Genomic DNA, 19,457 nt, shown 5'->3' with positions numbered 1-19,457 from the left:
TGGTGATGGCATGAGGATATTGATTGACCTGTGACTGTATAAATACCTCTAGAGAAATAAACTCATAGTCAGCCCAATAGAGAATATTGACCCAGGAGCAGGGATCGACCAGTAGAGATATTGACCCAGAAGCAGGGGTCAGCCAATAGAGATAGTAGGCTGGCGCCCCCCTCCCCCACACACACACGTTATATTTAAAATTCTTTCATCCTCACGCCTCTCTTTGGAACCTGTACTTTTGCCGGCTGGCTCCGGCACTGGAGGTGTAGTTCAGAGACCGAATACCCCTGAGTTCCATTCCCAGTACAAAAAATTTAAGAAAAGAATTGTCCACTTCTTTTTTTATTGCTAAATGTCTGACCAGAGACTTAAGAGGAAAATCCATTTATACTACTTTGAATCTAGACTCTATGTTTCATAGAGTAAAACATATATAATAACAAAGGATTTTAAAACAATTTAGTATAAACTGCATTTCCCAGGAATGCAATCACCCTATAAATTAAAGGAAGATGATACTTTACCTTGTTCAGAATTTAAATTCAATAATTCTTTACTATTTTAGAAAGTTACTATCCAAACCATAACCCCAGCATCAGCACCTGTCATATACTATTTACTTCATACAGCTGCTGAAAGACTCTTACTGAGACATATATTCCTCTACTGTAAATACTTTCTTGCGGGGACTCCATCTTAGAGTTCTTTATAACTTCATTATTCCTTATTTCCAAAAGGATTGACACTACTAGGAATGAAGAGAGATTCCGATACAATGACTCCAAGGAAGAAATGGCCATTAAAAGGAATATGACAGGATATTTCCTCATAATTAGAGGAAAGGCATTGTGAAAAACAGTGATGAATGGCTACCTCATGTCTAATCCCCTTTTCCCTGGCTACCTCCCATTATGGCAGTTAAAAAGCTAAATGCTTGCCTCATCAGATTCCCTTGAGCTAAGAATGGCTATATGGCATAGTTCAAGAATGAGAAATGAGAAGTTAGTCAAACGCATCTGGGAAAGTTTCTGCTTTCCTGACAAGAGGAATAGGTGAAACCAGCATTATTCCTCTTCCTTCCCCTGCTTTGGATACAGAATTGATGTCTGGAGCTGCGGCAGTCATCTTGGGATTGAGACTTAACAAAGAAACATCAAGAGAATCACAAAGATGCCAGCCAGCCTTAATATCACTGAGCCTGTTCCAACCAACACTAAGAGTTTCTACTTCCAGTTGTCTTATATATATTTTTTTAAATGAACAATTCCTGAAGCTGAAAAATCTTCACGTTGCTTAATTGAATCAGGAGAAGAAAAACCACTGTGATCCTGAGCAGAGGCCACGACCTCCAGGCTGCAGCAGCCTTGGAGAAAGTTCCAACACAATTACACAGGTATGCACAGCATCCTTGTTGCCAGCATTGGCTATCTGTGTCAGTCAAGAGGGATGATAAAGATGACTGACTCGGAGTGGTGGAGCATGCCTTGAATCCCAATACTTGGGAGGTTGAGACAGGAGGATCACAGGTTCAAGGCCAGCCTCAGCAACTTGGAGAGACCCTATTTTAAAATTTAAAAGGGGTGGGGGCTAGGGGTGTATCTCAGAGGTAGAATGCCCCTGGATTTAATACCTAGTGTCTCCACCCAAAAAAACACAATAAAAAAGGAAAAAGATGACAAGCTGGCCGCTGATTCCAAAGTGCTGACTCAGAGCTGGTGGTCTTCAAACTGGCAAGAGAGTCACAGGGAACTCACGCTTCTCTCTCATTAGAAAGACAAACTTAAGTCGGGCGTGGTGGCGCTCGCTTGTAATCCCTGCCTGCGCTTGGGAGGCGGAGACAGGAGGATCACGCAGGTTCGAAGCCAGTCGCGCTGGCGTAAGAGACCCTGTTTCAAAAATATAAAATAGGTCTGGGAGTGTAGCCCGGAGGTAGAAGGGCTTCCAGGAACCCCAGTACCACCAAAACAAAACAAAAAAAAAAGACAAACTTACAGGACAGAAGAAACTCAGAACTGAAGGGTTATCTTTGCCCACAGCTGAGAGCCTTTTCTAAAGCAGAGGCAGCCTCTTGTCCAGGTGAGTCCTCATAGTTTTTTGTTCTCCAGTAAGGTGTGCAAGTGATCTCAATCCTGACTCCACCATGCCGTTCCTCACACTCTCGCTGTGAGACTTTGATTCCTCATCAAAACTCTATCAGACTAAAACTTATTTTTGGTGTAAGGACCCTAAAATTAACTTTTTTTTTTTTTTTGCGGATCTGGGGATGGAATCCAGGGGCATTCTACCTCTGAACTATAGCCCCTGCCCTATTTTTTATTCTTTATTTTGAAACCGGGTCTCACTGAGTTGCAGAGGACCTCACTAAGTAGCTGAGGCTGTCCGCGAACCGTGATCCTCCAGGTCTCAGCCTCCCGAATGCTGGGATTACAAGCGTGCGCCACCACGCCTGGCTAAAATTAACATTTCATGATAATTTAAAATATGTTCAAGCCAGGCATGATGGCACACACTTGTAATCCCAATACTTAAAAGGCTGAGACAGGAGGCTCACAGCTTTGCGGCCAGCCTCAGCTACTTAGTGAGGCCTTCTGCAACTTCATGAGACCCTGTTTCCAAATAAAAAATAAAATAGGCCTGGGGTATAGCTCAGAGGTCTCCAGTATCACATTGAATGAATGAATGAATGAATGAATGAATGTCAGAAAGAACAGATAAATATTTACTTAACAGCTGCAAAACTACTTTCATGCAGTATGTCCTTTAGTCTTCAAAATTCTGATGACCCCTTTGTACACACAAGGAAATGGGCTCAGAGAAGGAAACTGCCCAAGAAGATGCTGCTAGTAAGCAGCAGAATCCACACCCTTTCCTAGAGCTGTGTGGCACCAGTTTAAGTTTTTCCTACACTGCCTCTAGAGAAAAGAGTGGGGAAATGCCTCGACAATACTCAAAGAGATCTGTGTGAATCAGGAAGTGTCTGAACTCACCAGTCACTGGACACCAGCCTGAGATGAGCCACTGTGCAGTTTTGCATGCCACAGTCACAATCACAAATTGAGCCAGCACGGTCTTGGTCTAAAACCCCAGGAATACTCCTCCTGTTACAACTCATCCACGTGCATGCACGTGGGCCTGGGGCCTTCTGTATTGTGGGGCCAAGCACCAGTTTCCAGGAACGCAGAGGACAGTCCCTGTCTTGTCTTTGGTGTTAAGCAGGCCTAGACCCACCACTGGGAGCTCTGAGAGGGCACCTGCAGGAGGCTGCTTAGCACTTCCCCTGGGCCAACCCTTGGTACCCATGCTGGGCACTCAGGGAGCAGCGAGTCCACAGGCCTCACAGGGCAGACGGGAGGACTGGGTAGCTTTGTACTGAGCGACTTCTATGTTCCTGTCTCTCTCTCTCTTTTTTTTTTTTTTTTTTTTTTGCGGGTCTGGGGATGAAACCCAGGGGCATTCGACCTCTGAGCTATACCCCCTGCCCAATTTTTTATTCTTTATTTTGAAACAGGGTCTCACTGAGTTGCAGAAAGCCTCAATAAGTAGCTGAAGCTGTCCATGAACCGCGATCCTCCAGTCTCAGCCTCCCAAATGCAGGGATTACAAGCGTGCACCATCTCTCCTGGCTCCTGTCTCTGATCTAAGCTATGGCAACATAGAAATAAGAAAAATGAAGACCCTGTGCTGATGGAGCTTTTGGTGACTATAAGAGCAGTAATGTAGAGGAAAGAGCAAGGAATTCTTCCAGCCTGATCTGGATTCTGTCCAATGTCCCTGCGGAGGACCTAATGCTGGGATGGGGAGAGATATCCCAATAAAGTATTTTCCCCAGATCAGTGGAGTTGAGATAGGATAGAAGGAATAAAATATTAATTAAGCCGGGCGTGGTGGCGCACGCTTGTAATCCCCGCGCTTGGGAGGCAGAGACAGGAAGATTGTGCAGGTTTGAAGCCAGCCGCGCGGGCTTAAAAGACCCTGTTTCCAAAAAAAATATAAAAAAGTATGAAATAGGTCTGGGAGTGTAGTCTGGAGGTAGAAGGGCTTCCAGTAACCACCAGTACCACCAAAAAAAAAAAAAAAAAAGAATAAAATATAAGGGTGGGGGTGTAGCTCAGAGGTAGAATGCCCCTGGGTTCCATCTCTAGTACTGCAAAAAGTAAAAAGTAAAAAGTTTAAAAATTTTTAAAAGACTAAAAAACAGGGCTGGGGTGTAGCTCGGCAGTACAACATCCTGGGTTCCATCTCCAGTACTGCAAAAATAAATAAATAAATAAATAAATAAATAAATAAATAAAAAAATAAATAAAACCTCTGTCTTGAGCTAGGCGTGATGGTGCACACTTGTAATCCCCAGCTTTTGGGAGGATGAAACAGGAGGACTGCAGTTTGCAGCCAACCTCAGCTACTTAGTGAGGCCCTTTGCAACTCAGTGAGACCCTGTTTTAAAATAAAGAATAAAAAATAGGGCTGGGGGTTAGCTCGGAGGTAGAATGCCCCTGGGTTCCATCCCCAGTCCTGCCAAAAAAAAAAAAACAAAAACAAAAAAACAAAAAACAAAAAACAAAAATATCCCTCTTGGTCTCTGACTGGCATGTGCCAAAATTCTTTTTGACAGGGAAGTCAAGGACCCCAACTGTTCTGAAGTGAGTTTCCCATCCCCAAATCTGGGAACACCTGAGGACGCTCCACAGAACTGCTGTATTTTCCCATGACAGGATGTGAGGCATTTGGGATGAAATGTGATTTCGAAAAAGGAAAAAAGTGAGACTTTCTCATATCCACACCTGTACAGTCAAATTGAAGACAACTGCACATTCTCTCCACGATGCATATTTGAGGGTCTTTGAAAAGAAGAAAATCGCGAAGGGGACAGTCAGCGATCTATTTTATTCAGCGCCCTTCGGGATGGGTCCACCGGCCATGGGAAGGGACCAGTCCCAGCTCAGCCATTGGGGTCATCTGGGTTCCAGGGAGGAAGTAGTCTGAGCCAGTACTTTGGGGGTGGGACTAAACGTGAGAACACCCCCCCCATGAGATACTGCTTGCGGGGCAGACTCTCTCTGCCTCCAGGCTTCTGCTTCTTGCCCTCGCAGAGGTCACGTGGGGGAGGGACCCCGACTTATCAGTCTTGTCTTTTCAGAACACATATAAAGTTGAGGAGAGTGATTTGCACCTTACTCCTCTATGACCTGTGCTAAAGACCTCTAGTCTCACTATTGCATGCCTCCAAGTTCAGTCGGTTATAATTCAGGGTTTGGTATGTACCTCTGGTTTCAGGAATTAAAGTGATATCACTCTCAGATAAATGAATAAAAAGAAAAATAGCACTTGGGTGATTACCACTCCCCAGGGTTGCCTAGACTCAGAAATTTTCTACCATGAATACCAGCCTCTCTTTAATTTCAATCAAACGCTTGATGGAAATCTCCCTAGAAGGGCTAAAAATAAGAGGCAAATGTCTCAGACCACAAAAAAACCTCAACACTGCTTATGTGACTTTGCAATCAAGATGCTCCCCAGACTGAACCCTGGAAGAACATCCACAGAGGCGGAGGAATGGCCTGGTGGCGGCAAGTCAGCCCTTAGCTCTTCCTCTTCCTCAAGATCTTTCTAGCTCTGCTTTTTATCATCTCCTGCAGTGAACTCCCCTGGAAAGGATCAGACTGCACCCAACAGCAGACCAAACAACCTCCATGAGCGACCAAAGTGACGCCATGACAGGCTTCTGTTAAAGCTTGAAGTGGAGTAGGGCTAAGTTTCTGTCCAAAATCAAGTTCCTGTTCCCCTGTAACTTTTGCCCTATTCCCTAGAAAGAAGCTGCTAACTGTGCTAATCTGATCTTTCCCTAAGCAACAGCCAGTGCCCATTATATCTGGGTCTGGAATTCGCTGGTATCCCAGGCAAGGTCACTCTGCCTGGAGTTAGAGACCCCCACCCATCCTGAACATTCCTGAGATAAGCTTCCCAAGAAAGCTAAGCCAATGGGGGGGGGGGGCAGCAGACTTATGTTTTAAAATATCCAATCAATGCAAAGGTGGTTTGGGCGGCCTTTCTTATTGGATAAAAGCTTTGTTCTTGGGGGGGCAAAGCGCTCTTCCTCCCTCTGGCAGAAGCCCCAACAAAAAGTGGAATGCAAAGAGTGTGACCTTACCTGACAGAATGGCAAACTGTCTGTGGAGTTGTTCTATTATGTCCACCGCCACCAAGGGCCTGACTTCCTGCTGCATAATTTCATCTGTGTAAATGAAACACAAACTGGATTAAGTCTCTGCAAATTACAACAAGAAATTAAAAAGAAAAGAAGGTGCCACGACTAGGGAAATCTGAGACTCATCAGGATATGGATGTGGGGACGTTATTCTTCTAAGAACTCAGTTCCTGGGCTGCAGGCCACATCTGGATTTTGTGTGGTGTGAAACTTATGTTACGGATTGGGAAAATATGGTTACGGTGGGGGAATGTTATGGTTTTGGGGAAACTGTTCCCGGGGACCCCTGTTAGAGTCCTGGACACAATTTCCCTCAAACCACAACAAAACCCAAAACAACCAAAAACAGAAAAAACGCGGGTTCTTGTCCTGAGGTAAGGATAAGTGAGAGTCGTGCAATTAAAACTTTACATGCCACATGTACCAGACCTCTCTCGTGTTTTTCACACTTCGCCGTACTCACATTGCTTTTTATTTTACTAGTATAATTTTTTTTTTTTTTTTTTTTTTTTTTTTTTGGTGGTACTGGGGTTCCTGGAAGCCCTCCTTCCTCCGGGCTACACTCCCAGACCTATTTTATATATTTGAAACAGGGTCTCTTACGCCAGCACGGCTGGCTTCGAACCTGCGCGATCCTCCTGTCTCCGCCTCCCAAGCGCGGGGATTACAAGCGTGCGCCACCACGCCCGGCTTATAATTTTTTATTTTACTTATCATTTGGTGCCGAAACCCGGGAGAACTCTTGGGTCCCTCCCTTTTTTTATTCTTTTTTTTCTTTTTTATCTTTTTTCTCTTTTTATTTTTACTCTCTTTTTGAGCCCCGGACTCTCCGACCCGCCAGCAGCTCGACTGCGAGGTCCCACACCAGCGCTCCGCTTGCAGACGTTGCTCCCACCGCTGCCGCCGCTGCCGCCCCATGCCTGCCCAGACTGTAAGCCTTCTTCCCCAGCCCTGGGCTCTCTGGGAGAGCCAGCGGCCTTCTTCCCGCCCCGGGCTCTGCTGAGAGTCCGCGGCCATCTTTTCGGCCCCATACTCTGCTGAGAACCGGTGGCCATCTTTCCGGTCCGAGCTCTGCTGAGAACCGGTGGCCATCTTTCCGGCCCCGAGCTCTGCTGAGAGCTGGTGGCCATCTTTCTGATCCCGCGCTCTGCTGAGAGTCCGCGGCCATCTTTCCGGCCCTGCGCTCTGCTGAGAGCATCTTTTCCCACCCACGTGCTCTCTTCCAGAGCGCCGGCGGCCATCTTCCACTGCCACCATGGCCGCGGCCACCACTGCCGGGGTGTGCAGGCTCCGCCGGCCGCCAGGCTGCCAGTTCCACCCACCCCGAGCCAGGCTCCTTGGGTGATGCTGGCACCTGCTCTGCCTGCCGACCGCCTGCGCGGGCCAGGACCTCTGCCTGCCGCTTGGACCTCCTAAAACTGCCATTCCAGCTCAGCGCTCCGGTCACCACCGGGACCTCTGGCCGGTTTGCCCCGCCCACCCCGAGCCAGGCTCATTGGGCAGCGCACAGCCGGCCTCGGCGTCCGCCACAGTCACCCACTGCAGTCACGCCACAGGCCTCCAGGTGCAAAGGCACCTTCCACCCAAAAATTAATGAAAAATTAATGAAAAATTAATTTTTCATTAATTTTTTAATTTTTAATGTTTTAATTTAATTTTTAATTAATTAATTAAATTTAAATTAAAGCTGTGCAGGTGGGGTTCTAGGGGTGGGAGGTGCCTTTGCACCTGGAGGCCTGCGGGGCGCCAGGTGTAGCTCTACTCGCTGCTGCTGCTCCGTTCCGCCTGCCCAAGCCAAACTCACTGGCGGTGCTCCTCAGGGCCCAGCCTCAGAGTCTGCCGTGTGCCTGGAAGCCATTTTGTCTCCACGCCGCGGGCCTGGCAAGCCACGCCGCCTGCACGCCCCCACTGATCCCGCCTGCGCCAGCCGCCAGTGCCGCCCACACCAGCCACTGGCATCCGCACGAACCAGCTCCACCGTGCCCCCAGCAGCTTCTCAGTGCTTCTGTCACAGCCAGCGCTGGCTGGCAACACTTCACTCTGGTAAACTGCCTCCTTCCCTTGGTTAGCAGGTTCTGGACTTGGGTCTTCCAGTCCACTGGGACCCCAAAATCCAAGCACTTGGTGACCCATTGTCCCCTGGTCCACTGGGACCACCCTCCGGATGACCAGGTCATCCTCCGGTTTTGAGAAGGAATGAAGATGTTCTTCCCTATCTCTTAACCTCCGTTTCCGAACGATTGAGCAGGGAAATTGGGGACGCCCACTTCCTGTTCTTCGTTTCCGCCCGCGAACCAATTATGGGGAGTCGAACCTTTATACTAGCAGGTGCCCTGAGAGCCTGTCTGCCTTGATACGAGTTGGGAAATGGGTTGCAGTGGCCCAGGAATAGTTAGGAACTTTTATAAGCGGTCTGGTATCCCTCCAAATGCTCTCCCCCATCAGCTTCCATTTATTTTCGCGCCAGCTGCCATTTTGTGATGGCGCGTAGTTGCTGCCTGGTGATGTCACAGTCGTCATCTTGGCCCTCACCAGACTGCAATTTTGCTGAGCGGCCCGCTCGGGCATTCCCCAGGTGCTGCGGGAAATGCCGGGCCGGGGCTGGGGCGACACCCTCTGCCCGTGGGGAGTCTGCGTTGCCATTCTTGCCGGACACCTGCCCCGGGACACGCTCTTTGTGTGTGAGTGTAGGTCCGTCGCAGCTGACAGAACCTTAACATGGCATCTAAAGTTTTAATTCCAGAGAGAAACAGGCGGAGATGGAGCATACACTCCGAATTTGCCAAAAAGCAGATCCCTGGTAGCTGCCCTTCGGCTGGCGGTGGCGGCTCAGCCCTCTGGAGTGCCACCTAGGTGTGGAGGACTGCAACAACGACTACCTCCAGGAGCCTGCCTGAAGTGGGGCGAAGCCACGCCCACCAATCAGACTGTGCCTGGCGTGTGGCCAGGAGGGCCAGTGGAACAGTGCCCTTGGAAAAGGATGAGCCCCAGGTGCCTCAACACAGGGGGAGCACCTTTCCAGACCAGGCCCCACCGCTGGCCCTACTCAGCCTGGCTGAAGACTGACGGCTCCTGGATCCCTCAACCTCCATCCTCTTTGCCAGTTCAGGGTAGCTCTCCGGGTACTGAGTAAGCCAGTCTCCTTTTTGGTCACCTGCTCAATCTCATGATTTGTTTTCTTCTTTAATAGCCTTGCCTGTTTAAGCCTCCTCAAGCGCACATCACTAAGCTGTCCAGGGAAACCTCCAATTCGCACTGCAGCTATGCACCCACCTGCACCCCCTCTGGGGGACTGGACTCCCGACTCCTCCCCACCTGGGGCCCCTGATGACGCCCCTTCACAGCAGGAAGAAGCTAGAGGGTCCAATCGTCATCTGTTATCCCTACCATCAAAAGGCCGGGATGATAAGTTGGGCCCTGCACTTTGTGTCACATGACTTTGTGACTTTGTGTCACATGACCTCTACAGGGCAAGGGAGAGGCTAAAACCCCCGCGAGAATTGGGCGTTCCCGCGAGTAAACCCCCATCTCGCGAGATGCATGCCTTGAAAAGGAGAGCCCGCGTCCTCAAGCTTCGGACAGGCGCGTGGGCCCCATGGTGCCTCGCCCTGATCCCCGGGAGAGCCATGCAATTAAAACTTTACATGCCACGTGTACCGGACCTCTCTCATGTTTTTCACACTCCACCATACTCACATTATTTTTTTATTTTACTAGCATAATTTTTCATTTTACTTAACATATACATAGCTTGGACACTTGCTGAAGATTTTTAAAAGTTTATTAAAAAGATAAAAATACAAAAGATAGTTACAGCCCCATGCCAGAATGGCATGGGGGAGGGGTGTCTGAGCCAATTCACTCCCCCAAGACACAGCACGTGGACCGAACTTTTTATAGCCATGACCTTTTTTACGTAATTCTGACGTAGTAAACGTCCCTGTAAGGTACCCCCCCAGCAAGGTGTGGCAAGGTGTCTCCTTTCACGAATTTCAACCCCTCCTACCATCTTAGCTAGCTGATCTAATCATGTAGCTCTGTCTTTAGACAGATAAAGGCCTAGTTCCCCTCTCCTATTGACTAGCTAATTAGTTTTAGTTAAGTCAATCTAAGTCTCAGTAGCTGTTTGCTTCCTGACCAAAGCCAAGCCTTTCTCTCTCCAGGTCTGCCATTTTGACACAATTATTTCTGAAATATATCTATTAATAATCAGAGCTTTCTCAAATATTCCTAAGCCATTCCCAATACTGGTACAAAAAATATGGTAATGTAAACATACATCTCATAGCTAACCTGCTGAACATCACAGCCTAGCAGCACAATTTTCTGAAGAACTTTGGTGGATTACTCCTTGATGTTGTTTTTTTGGTGCTGGGGATTGAACCCAACAGGAACATCCTACCTCCAAGCTACTCTCACCCCGTCTTTTTTGTTTTTAATAGGGTCTCACTAAGTTCCCTAGGGTCTTGCTAAATTGCTGAAGCTGGCCTTGAACCTTTGATCCTTCTACCTCGGTCTCCCAAGCACTGGGATTAAAAGTGTGCACTTGCCAGGCGTGGAGGTGCACGTTTGTAATCCCAGTGCTTGAGAGGCTGAGACAGGAAGATCAAAGCCAGCCTCAGCTACTTAGTGAGGCTCTCAGCAACTTAGTGAGACTCTGTTTCCAAGTAAAAAATATAAAATAGGTCTGGGAGTATAGCCTGGAGGTAGGAAATCCCTTGGGTTTCACCCTCAAAAATAAAAGTGTGCACTACTTTTTTTTTTTTACAAAATGGGAGGGGCTTTCTCTTTCAGAAATTCAAAAGGAAGTATTTAAGAGTAAAATGATGACTCCTGGGTTTTGCTTAAAAATACTCCAGTATTTCTGATATTCCCTCTGGCAAAAGTGTGCATGGGGTGAGGAGGGCAGAAGAAATAAGATCAACAAAATGTGGGCAAGTGCTGAAGTGGTTGTGAGTACATGGGAGTTCAATATACAATTTTTTTTTGCCTATGTTTCAATTTTTCCATAATAAAATATAAATATAAAATGGACAATGATATAGAGGATTTAAGCAGAAATCAGAGTTAGATAATTAAAGAGTTTTTCTGAATATCATCTTTCAGGGGTCGAGAAAGTGATATATTAAAACATAGAGCTTGGTTATTATTTTCTTTCTACCTGAAAGAGCATATTTAAGAACCCAGAGGAAAGCAAAACCTATAAGGTACAACTTATTGTCCTACTTCAATATTTGAGGTATCCTTTCATTTAAACTAAGCATCTTAAAGATGTAAGATCTGAAAGGGGAAATAGAAATGAGCTAAGCAAACTATGCTTTCACACCATTTCATTTTCTAAATGAAGAAATGGGGACCCAGAGCAATTCAGAACTTGCCTTGTTGTGACACGACAAATAAGCATAGAGCTGGGTCGGAGGTGGGCCACCTGGCTCTGCAAGGGCAGGCCGCAGCCACAACTGATAGCCCTGGGGCCCCGCGGGCCTCCAGGTGCAAAGGCACCTCCCACCCCCAGAAACCGACAAGTACTGTCATCATGGGCATCTGTGGTTTGCGCAGTCCTTTCTCACCAGCCTCATCTGACTACCTAATAAACAGGACTAAAATTCATGCTTTGTCTAATAGGAGTGAGCTGGTGAGCCTTTGGTCCAGGCTTTGTTGCGCATGCTTGGCACCCAGCCTGGGAATGACATGGTTACCCTTGAAGTCTTCCTTGCAGAGGAGCCACATGACCCAGGCTGGTCAGCTGAGACAGACAGGAGGGTATCTCTGACTCAGAGCTGATGATTGCCAATATATTCGGCTTGAGGGACGCCTGAGACTTGTGGGCCTGCTGGAATGAGGGCAGGCAGTTTTACCCCAAAAAGGGCACACTGATGCTCAGTATCCCCCAAAAAATCACAGGCCAGCTCTACAGCTATCAGCTCCCACCGATGGGGTGGAGGGAGGTACTAATGGAACATCCTGCTGCAGTGGATAAGCACTGGCTCCAGACGCTGGCAGCACAGCAGGCGAAGGCCCTTTCTGTAGAGCCAACAGGCCAAGGATGTGCTGAGCTTCGTTGTCCTTTTTTTTTTTTTTTTTTTTTTTTTTTTTTGTGTGTGTGTGTGTGTGTGTGTCACTAGGGATGGAACTCAGGAGCCTTCTACCTCTGAGCTACACCCCAGCCCTATTTTTTATTCTTTATTTTGAAACAGGGTCTCACTGAGTTGCAAAGGGCCTCACTAAGTAGCTGAGGCTGTCCTCAAACTACAATCCCCCCATCTCAGCCTCCCAAATGCTGGGATTACAAGTGTGCACCATCACGTCCGGCTCTCGTACTTTTCTGTAACTGATTTTCCTTCTCCCAAGAATGGCTGAATGTAGCCAGTGAGGGGCCTGCAACCCAAGCCCAGAGGCTGTGGCCTCCAGGCTGCCCCGCCCCCGTCCTGCTCAGGCTCTGACGCCATCCTTGCTACCACTGGGTGTGGAATAGGGAGAAACTCCTGCAACTGACACAAGGCAAAGGGAAGTGAAAACTCAAATTTAACCCAATTTCTCTCTGGATAAAGTTACAAATGCACTTAGAGAAAAACTTATTTTTGTATTTATTATTTATTTTGATATTTATTTATTTGTTTGTGGTACTGAGGGTGGAACTCAGGGGCTTTTCTACCTCCAGGCTATACTCCCAGACCTATTTATACTTTATTTGGAAATAGAGTCTCACTAAGTTGCTGAGAGCCTCACTAAGGAGCTGAGGCTGGCTGTGAACCTGTGCAGTCCTCCTATCTCAGCCTCCCAAGTGCTGGTATTACAAGTGTGCGCCACCACGCCCAGCTAAAACTTTTTTTTTTTAATATAGGTAAGTATATAGAAGCATAGCTGTTGTTTGTCTTGGACCTACAACTCCAGAAGTGCAGAAAGTACCCCAGGCTGCACACAGCTTCCAGGTACCAGGGGACCCAGCTGTGGGCAGCAGCAGCACCCCCATGCCACCCACTTCCCAGCTGAGAGAGCAGCATGAACGCTGGGCATGAGCTTTATTTACTAAGAACAGAAGCCACCTCGCTCAAGAAGGCAGGAAACAGTGCAGAGAATAATTAAGTGCTGAGTGTCCCAACTGCAGCATTCAAGGGAAGGGTCCCCAGCCAGCTCTGCCCTCTCCCGCTCACAGGTAGACCAGACTTGGCCACCAAGGAGAAGCCAGCTGCTGGCCTGGGGAAAAGCCACTCCAGGTGGCACATGGTCTTTCACTTCTCCATCTTAATGTCAGAAAAAACATAATACATTTCTTTCTGTTATTTTATCCTGTGCTACAGGTATGCTTAATTAACCTTCCCCTACCAATGACTTTGGTCTTGCAGTCTCTTCCATTAACTAACAATGAATAAAAGGCATTTGGCAAGCAGACAGAAGATTTTTTAGAAGGAATTTTAAGGATTTTTTTAAAATCAAGAACACTAAAAATTGTCCATCTTTCAAGTATTCAACTAATGTAATTAAAACAATTGGATACAGGTTGAACATCCCTAAACTAAAAATTCAAATTCCAAAAATATTTTGAGCACCAATATATCTACCACAAGTAGACAGTCCTACACTGTGAGGCTTTGCTTCATGCACAAAATTGAGTTTCTAACACACATTGCTGGATTGCTGGGGTTATGTTGGAAAACTAGTACTTCTGCATTACCTCAAGAAATGAGGCAGATGATTATTGAGCCCTTATTTGGTAGATTCCATAGAAAACACTTTATACACATTGTCTCTACCCTCAAAATCACTCTAAGGGGGATCCTGACCTAAGATTGAAGCAGCCTGCCCAGGGGAAACAGAGTCAGAAGCTGAACCCAGCTTTTTCTGAACTCCAAAGCCCAACATTTCAACCACCACAATGTACCACTCGATACACACTTACTACATCTTCATAATCTTTTACTCATCCATTCTAAATCTCAAAATATATTACAAGAACATAATAAAACTTTCTATGTAACAATGCAAACTATAATGTTATTTATAAGAATAAAAAAATGGAAGTAACCATTATATAAGTATGAAGCCCACATCCACAGAACATGATTTCATATGTAATGTCAAAGACACAAAAATCATTACAGCCAAGTTTAAAAAAAAAAAAACAAGGAAGAAAGCATGTAGAATGTTTGTGCTCGAGTACATCAGCATATAACATGGTTTGTTAAAGTGTCAGACCATATGTGGTCACCCTCATTAGACTACATATAGAAAAATGTGCGCTGAAGAAAGAGAAAGAAGAGTGTGATCTGGTAAGCTTTATTGTTTTGTACTACTGTATTGAAACATAATTTATATGCAGTGAAATGCATATATCTTAAGTGTACAGCTTGATGAATTTTGACAAACATATACACCAATGTAACTATGATACAGATCAAGATACAGAACATTTCCATTCTCCCAGAAAGTTTCTCTGTGATCTCTATTCCGGCCCTGCAGTTTTGAAGTCTCCACATGCCACAACCTCCCTCCCATAAACATAGGTAGTAGAGGACAGCAGGTGTCTCCGTCACCCAGGATCCAGAGCTCAGTGCGAAAGGCACCCGGCAGCCCTGAGCATCTACTCGAGTAAGCTGTGCAGGTCCGGGGAGACGCTCCACAGCTCTTGGTCTACGTCCTCAAAAGGAAAGGCGATTGCATCCAAACGCTATGACAGCTTGTGAGCTGCGCCGCTGCCGACATCAGGGACCCACACTGCGTCAGGGGGCAGGGAGGATCTGAGCCACGGAAGTACTTAGGCAAGAGAAAAGGCAAGTGAGTCAGCTTGTGAAGTGCCTCCTCTCACATGGCAAGAATGCTTCAGATTTGGGCAGGTGAAGTGTTATGCCCAGTATTACCAAGCATCGATATTCTTTTCTTTTTCTTCTTATTCATGATGTAAAAATACTCAAATTACAATTACATTTTGCTTAGATTACAACTACTTTAGATCACCGTTCTCAACAGAGCTCAAATCATGTGAAAATGTCAGTTATGACAACATGAGATTCTACTGACATGAAGGCAAGAAAAAATATATTTTATGGAATATCTACTAACTTATGGGCTATATATATATTTCTTACTCATTCAAATATCACTGACCCATCAACAACACTCAGACACAAACAATGATTCAATTTAGTAATCTACATTTTATGACTTTTAGTCATATAAAACCATAGCTTTATATATATGTTAGTCTTGTTGTTATGAAGGTATGTTTGTCAGGGTTGAAATATAGACTATACTAAACTATATAAATAGATACATTTGAGCAAGGCATAGTGGCACATACCTGTAATCCTAGTAGTAGGGAGGCTGAAACAGGAGGATCACAGGTCCACAGAGCCTCACAACTTAGTGAGGCCCTCAGAAACTTAGTGAGTCTGTTTCAAAAAAAAATTTTTTTTTTTTTTTTTGGTGGTACTGGGGTTTCTGGAAACCCTTCTACCTCTGGGCTACACTCCCAGACCTATTTTTATACTTTTTTTAATTTTTGGAAACAGGGTCTCTTAAGCCAGCGCGGCTGGCTTCGAACCTGCGCAATCCACCTGTTTCCACCTCCCAAGCGCAGGGATTACAAGCGTGCGCCACCATACCTGGCTCAAAATTTATATATATTGGTATATAAAATAAAATATACTAAAAATAAATTATATTTAACAATGGTATATGGACTTTCATTTGTACTCCTGCCCCAGCCTATTTTCAAGTCCTTCAAGAAATGTTTAAGATATTATTAGGCAGCAGGGCGTGGTGGCGCACGCTTGTAATCCCAGCATTTGGGAGGCTGAGACCGGAGGATCGCGGTTCGCAGACAGCCTCAGCTACTTAGTGAGGTCCTCTGCAACTCAGTGAGACCCTGTTTCAAAATAAAGAATAAAAAAATAGGGCAGGGGGTGTACCTCGGAGGTCAAATGCCTCTGGGTTCCATCCCCAGACCCGCCAAAAAAAAAAAAAGATATTATTAGGCATACGTAGGTCTATTTTTTAATAGGATGCCTCACACATCCACACAAAATAAACAAGCAAACAACAAACATTTGTTTTAATCATCTTTTCTAGCCTGTGATCCCAGGGAAACAAATATATAAAGCAAAAAAAATAAAACCCAGAAGCCTAGCATTAAGCTCATCCATAAAAGCAGCAGCCTTAGAAACAAGTAGTTCCTTCCACTCTTAAAAGAATTTGTCTCACTGGCTTTGAAAGGGACCAAAGGCATGCTGAGAAATGATGTCTTCCTCACCAGCCCACTGAAGAGACACACTATTCTTTTTCTAGTCAAACCATCAGTCTATCCCCAGCTTCTGTGTTTAACATGACACCTTCCAGACCCAATTTTTTTCAAGAACATGAATTCCATAATCTGGATTCATATTTTTATTTTGTAAAAGCAATATATGAGCCCGGCGTGGTGGCTCACGCTTGTAATCCCAGAGCTTGGAAGGCTGAGACAGGAGGACCACACAGGATCAAAACCAGCCTCAGCTACTTTTTGAGACTCTCAGAAACTTAGTGAAATCCTGTTTGCAAATAAAGCATAAAATAGAGCCAGGTCTGGTGGCGCACGCTTGTAATCCCAGCATTCGGGAGGCTGAGACCAGAGGATCATGGTTCACGGACAGCCTCAGCTACTTAGTGAGGCTCTCTACAACTTAGTGAAACCCTGTTTCACACTAAAAAAAAGAATAAAAAATGGTGCAGGAAGTGTAGCTTGGAGGTCAAATGCCCCTGGGTTCCATCCCCAAACCCGCAAAAAAAAAAAAAAAAAAAAAATAATAATAATAATAATAACAACTAAATAAATAAAATAAAATAAAATAGGTCTGGGAGTATAGCCCAGAGGTAGAAACACCCCTAGGTTCCAACCTCAGTAACACACACATACACACACACACACACACACACACACACACACACACACAGAAATATATGTTTGTTTCCTTTTAAAATAGAAAATACAATTGAACAAAAATAAGAAAAGTAAAACTTGTCATTCCTTCACCCAAAATGAACCAGTTATCTCAATGGTATACAATATTAAATATGCATATATCTATATACACACATATCTATGTTTTTAAAATAAACTCATACCTATACATTCTTTCTTACAACTTCATGCTTTCAAAGTATTTGATCATCTTTTTATTATGAAGTTTCCAATAAGTAATCATTTACAATATTGTAATAGCTGACTGATATTTTAAGTCCTTTTAAAATTCAAGAAGAAAATTGTTAAGTAAAGTTTCTTGAATTATAAAATTCCTTAGTTAAATCATTATTCTGTTAAGAATGAGGATGGATGACAAGTTGTACACGGAACAAACGCAGCACTGCTCCCAGGTACCTCTTTTTGCCCTATATTCTAGCCTGATGCAGCTTCCTAGGAAACGGTGGTACGCTCTCATCTCCGCCTCCGATATCCGCACCAAGGTGTAAGGGGAGTATCTGGGGTCTGGCTGCTCACACTTTGTGCACCCGGCATCCATGGGTTCCAGGAACCGAAGCCACCTGGACTGCTCTCCAGGCTGGCAGGCACTACCTCTCGCGTTTAATCTGCTCCTGGCTAATCACTCTGAAGTTCACTCAAGGTCACCTCATTTCTAAGAGCTGATCCTTTGAATTGGTGAGGGCTCACGGGATTACAGCTGCAATGAACTACCAGACTTCCTCATTTGGAAATAAAAAAGAAAGCTAGGGAATGAGGACATTGGGACAGAGAGTAAAATACTAGAGCTGTTGAGAATCAGAATTTTTTTAGAGGCATATCATAAGACATCAAGCCATTGTATACTTAAAACAAAATAATAGAAATAAACTTTTTAAAGGATGATCTTTTTTTTTTTTTTTTTTTTTTTTTTTTTTTTTTTTTTTGGTGGTACTGGGGTTCCTGGAAGTCCTTCTACCTCTGGGCTACACTCCCAGACCTATTTTTACATTTTCATTTGGAAACAGGGTGTCCTAAGCCAGCGCGCGCGGCTGGCTTCGAACCTGCGCGATCCTCCTGTCTCTGCCTCCCAAGCGCGGGGATTACAAGCGTGCGCCACCACACCCGGCTAGGATGATCTTTTTAAAAAAAATTTTCCAGGCACAATTCTATTCTTCTTTTCTTCTGATCTATCCAGACTACCAAGGAATAAATTCCAGAGGTTTACCATGCAGCCAACAGAATTTCCCATCTAGGTAGGGAGGTAGGAAATGTAGGTTGACATAGCCAATGGTAAAGGCTCAAATCCTGAGACAGGATAGAGAGTGTTTCTTTTTTTGCTGTTATTATTTTTTAATTTTTTATTTTTTATTATTTTTTTTTTAGTATTGGGGATGGAACCCAGGGGCATTCTACCTCTGAGCTACACCCCCAGCCCTATTTTTGTTTTTGAAATTAAATTTCCAAGGGCCTTGCTACATTGCTGAGGCTGACCTTGAAACTGGATTCTTCTGTCTCCATCCCCCAAGGATTACAGGTAGGTGCCACCTCACCTGGCTTCTTTAGTCCTTTTTATTAGCCATTGACTATCAACCTCTGTATCTGACCTAACAACCTATGACTACCAGATAACACAAGTGTATCACTAAGTTTGACAGAGTACTAGCCTCCACCAACCCTAAAGCTAACAAGACATTTTAATACTAAGGAAAAGATTTCCCTCCTCCCCATAGCCGGCCTACTGGAGGACTTCACCAAGGTATTGGGTAAATATGCTGATTCTTGACTTTCTCATTTCTGCAACTGTAAGTGTTCACAAAACCTCTTCCAAGGTAGAGCATATTATTCAGGGTAACCTGAATCTGTGTTTCCAGGCCTTGGTCATTCATATTTGATTAAAAATAAACTATTATTTTATTTAAAGCAGAGTTCTTTTATGTTGACAACCTAATTGTTATTTTTATCATTCAAGCTAAAATTTCATAGTAAGGCTTGCAATTGGCCAAAGAGAAACGGGAAGATTTTTTTTTTTTAATTTTAAGTCCTTTTGACTTTATTTTTAGCAAGAGTGCTAAAAGAGATATATAGTGAAATGTTTATGTCTGAAGTATACATTTTAATGGGTTTTGACAAAACACATATCTATGTAACCAATCTGCCTTTCAAGATTATGGAACATTTCCATCACCCCAGAAATTATCTTCATATCTCTTCCCAGACAACCCTGGTTCTTAACTCTCAGCCAGCCACTTTGTGATTTTTTTTTCCAGTACTGGGGATGGAACCCAGGGGTATTCGACCTCCGAGCTACACCCCCTG

The 19,457-nt window shown here is 44.9% G+C and overlaps 1 protein-coding gene across 1 annotated transcript in view; it reads right to left on the bottom strand.

The window, feature by feature from the left end:
- The window catches only part of MCF2L2 (MCF.2 cell line derived transforming sequence-like 2), a gene marked incomplete at both ends in the record, with an annotated part of 233,944 nt that overhangs the window by 197,525 nt on the left and 16,962 nt on the right, over window positions 1-19,457 (bottom strand). Inside the window, one exon of the mRNA XM_080696562.1 lies at window positions 6,149-6,232. Within this exon, the coding sequence (XP_080552688.1) occupies window positions 6,149-6,232 (84 nt within the window). The remainder of the gene's footprint in view (window positions 1-6,148; window positions 6,233-19,457) is intronic.

The sequence above is a fragment of the Muscardinus avellanarius genome (assembly GCF_963383645.1).
Source record: "Muscardinus avellanarius genome assembly, chromosome: 5".
NCBI lineage: Eukaryota > Metazoa > Chordata > Mammalia > Rodentia > Gliridae > Muscardinus > Muscardinus avellanarius.
The sequence above is the reverse complement of the archived record's forward strand: the minus strand, read 5'-3'. Positions and strand labels throughout refer to the sequence as shown.